General features: G+C 37.4%; 1 protein-coding gene across 3 annotated transcripts; it reads right to left on the bottom strand.

Moving 5' to 3' along the window:
- Window positions 1–271: 271 nt before the first annotated feature.
- LOC105797669 (bystin) lies at window positions 272–1,912 on the bottom strand. 3 transcript variants are annotated; one of them, XM_052621403.1, is made up of 3 exons: window positions 948–1,861; window positions 739–868; window positions 272–631 (listed from the first exon to the last, which is right to left on the bottom strand). In XM_052621403.1, exons 2-3 carry the CDS (start codon window positions 856–858, stop codon window positions 326–328), a joined length of 426 nt encoding a protein of 141 aa, XP_052477363.1. In that variant the 5' UTR covers window positions 859–868; window positions 948–1,861; the 3' UTR covers window positions 272–325. The 3 variants fall into 3 exon arrangements, 2 of the variants coding, with proteins under 2 accessions (XP_052477363.1, XP_012483063.2); XR_008188966.1 differs by having other exon boundaries at window positions 272–636; window positions 739–1,912; XM_012627609.2 differs by having other exon boundaries at window positions 739–1,846.
- Window positions 1,913–2,462: the final 550 nt, after the last annotated feature.

The raw sequence follows: 2,462 nt of genomic DNA, 5'->3' as shown, positions 1-2,462 counted from the left end.
CGTGTATGATTATTTTGATAAGTTTGGATACTTGAACATATATATTAATATGTCATGCATAAGACTTAGTTTTGGCTTGGTTTGAATGACTTGTATTGGTTTGTGAATGTGTTAAAGTGTTAATGTAGGTGGAAGACAAATTGGGTGAGAAATGTGGCTTGGAAATGACCTATTTTCGTCCACACGGACAGAGACACGGGCTCTGTTTGATTACTAGTGTTGCAGCTTTTCCAATTCCTTTCTACCATTTGCTAATTTACTTGAAAATTGCTCAACAGAAAAATCATGCTACAATTAGATTAAAAATGAGAAAATAGTTAAATTGTCACAAAATCACCCATCTTTCCCACAAAAGGATCATCTCTAACAATTTAACATCAAAAAGCAACCTGAAAAAATATATGATCACATAAAATAAACTTACTTCGTAGTTGCCAAATTGACTTTGGGCCTCAAAAAATCCACCAAAATTGTCAATATCCTCTTCTTTTTCTTCTTCGTGCTTATTATGCTCTTCTTCAACCGAACCAAATGCGTTCCTAACGTTCCCTCCTGAGGCTTCATCTTCTATTTCCTTCTGCTGAAGAAGCGCCTCTTTCAAGATTTTCGAGCTTATCCCCGTCGAAAGCATCTGCACTGAAAACAAACAAATAAAACGAGAAAACACATTTAGATAAAAATTAAAAAACGAAAGAAGAAATAAGAAAAACAAAAAGAAGGGAAACGGCTCAGTATTACTTTGTCTTGCTTTTGATGGTGTTTAGGAGCTTTGGAGCGTTTCTTTGAGGAGGCAACGGAATCGCCATCTGCCAGAAAAGGTTGCGAATTTTGGTTTCTTTCTCTTTTGTTCTTCGCCATTGAAGAAGGGCTGCAATTTTTGAATCAAGGATTGAGAGGAAGAATAATGGCGGCGGCGGTTATGATCAAGAGTAACGAGATTTTAGTACCCGGAAACTGTCAGGGTTTTAAGACGTGGCAAATTCGTAATCAAGACACATAAGAGCTTTCATATTTCAGTGCACAAATTCTTCTGGGCCTGTTTGGCCCATAAGAAAATGATGAAATTTTTCATTAATTAAAGCATAAATAAACACCTAGAAAATTAATAAGAGAAGATATAAAAAAAATGATGTCGAAGTCTTTCCCTCTTCTGGCTAGCTTGGAACGGCCGAGCTCTCCAATGCTGCCAGAGATTCAACAAGCCACCAAAAGGGTGAAGTTTAAAGAGGTTCAGAATGGGGACGACATGGAGTTGGAGGATGTGGGTGGTGCCAAGCTATCTTTTAAGTATACGTGGCTGGCTCATACTAAGCAAGTGGGAGAACTTGCTTCATGGAATGATGGTTTGAAGATCTAGTTTTTCGAAGGTAACGTGGTAGTCTCCCAGGAGGGGCAATATCCTGATATGATAGACAAAAGCATGGGTTTACTAATTTTGTAGGAATGTTATAAAAGATATCAACCATGTGCTACACCAATATTTTGCGACTAAATCACTGTGGTGTGGACTGGTACTTAGCTGAGATTTTGTCAATGGAGATCAAGGAATGGGTATTTTGCTCTTTGGTTTTGTTTGTTGGAATATTTGGTTGAGGAGGATTCGATCCCAACTATGTTGATGCTGAAAGGGTGATTGAGAAAAGTTTTAGAATGCGGGATGAGGCGCGACTTACCTTGACATTTGTAAACCAGCTATAAGATAGTAGAGGTCAGCAAACAAATCGAATAATTAGACGGGAGAAGCTTCTAGGTGGATGGCATAAAGTGAACGCAAATGGTGCACTAAGGGCTGCTGCGGGCTTGGCTTACTCTGGTGGGTTCATATGGGATAGCAATAGCCAATGGCTATTGGGTTTTGCACGAGGGTGTGGAACATGTCCAGTTATTAATGCTGAGTTGTAGGGAATCTATGATGGCTTATGTTGTGCATGTGATATGAGAAAAGTTATACTAGTAGTAGATAACTTGGATGTGGTTCATTTATCGGGAAAGAAAGCATGTATGGCATCTCCTAATGCATTGGTGTGTTTGATCACAAATCTACTTTGACGAGAACGGGACCTGCAAGTGGTCCATTCCTACCGTGAATGGAATCGAGTAGCGGATGGGATGGCAACATTAGCTTTGGTTAGGCCGCATGAGATGTGTGTGATACATAAGTCTCCTTAGGAATTAGTGCTACTCTTACAAGATGATGACAGTGGAGTGGGGAAGAGAATAATGGTCTCCGCTTAGTTTGTTATCTTACTTTTTCTACCCAAAAAAACATAAATAAATACATGTTATTATTGGTTACTAATGTAATATATATAAAGAAAAACTTATTATATATATATATATATGTTAAAATAGTTATTATGAATTTAAACTTAAAATTAAAAGGATGAGTGGAAATTATTGTAAAAAATAAGAGATTCAAAATAAGCAAAAAAAAAAATTCTTCTCTTTGCGACAAATAAGTT

This window comes from Gossypium raimondii, chromosome 9 (genome assembly GCF_025698545.1).
Source record: "Gossypium raimondii isolate GPD5lz chromosome 9, ASM2569854v1, whole genome shotgun sequence".
Classification (NCBI taxonomy): Eukaryota; Viridiplantae; Streptophyta; class Magnoliopsida; order Malvales; family Malvaceae; genus Gossypium; species Gossypium raimondii.
This window is presented reverse-complemented; position numbering and strand designations above follow the sequence as displayed.

Bases quoted from the DNA above. Each gene is read 5' to 3' on its own strand.
- LOC105797669 (XM_052621403.1), bottom strand. From the start codon at position 858: ATGGCGAAGAACAAAAGAGAAAGAAACCAAAATTCGCAACCTTTTCTG. The intron at 632-738 runs GTAATACTGAGC...TTTTCAGTGCAG, and splicing joins ACCATCAAAAGCAAGACAAA to ATGCTTTCGACGGGGATAAG.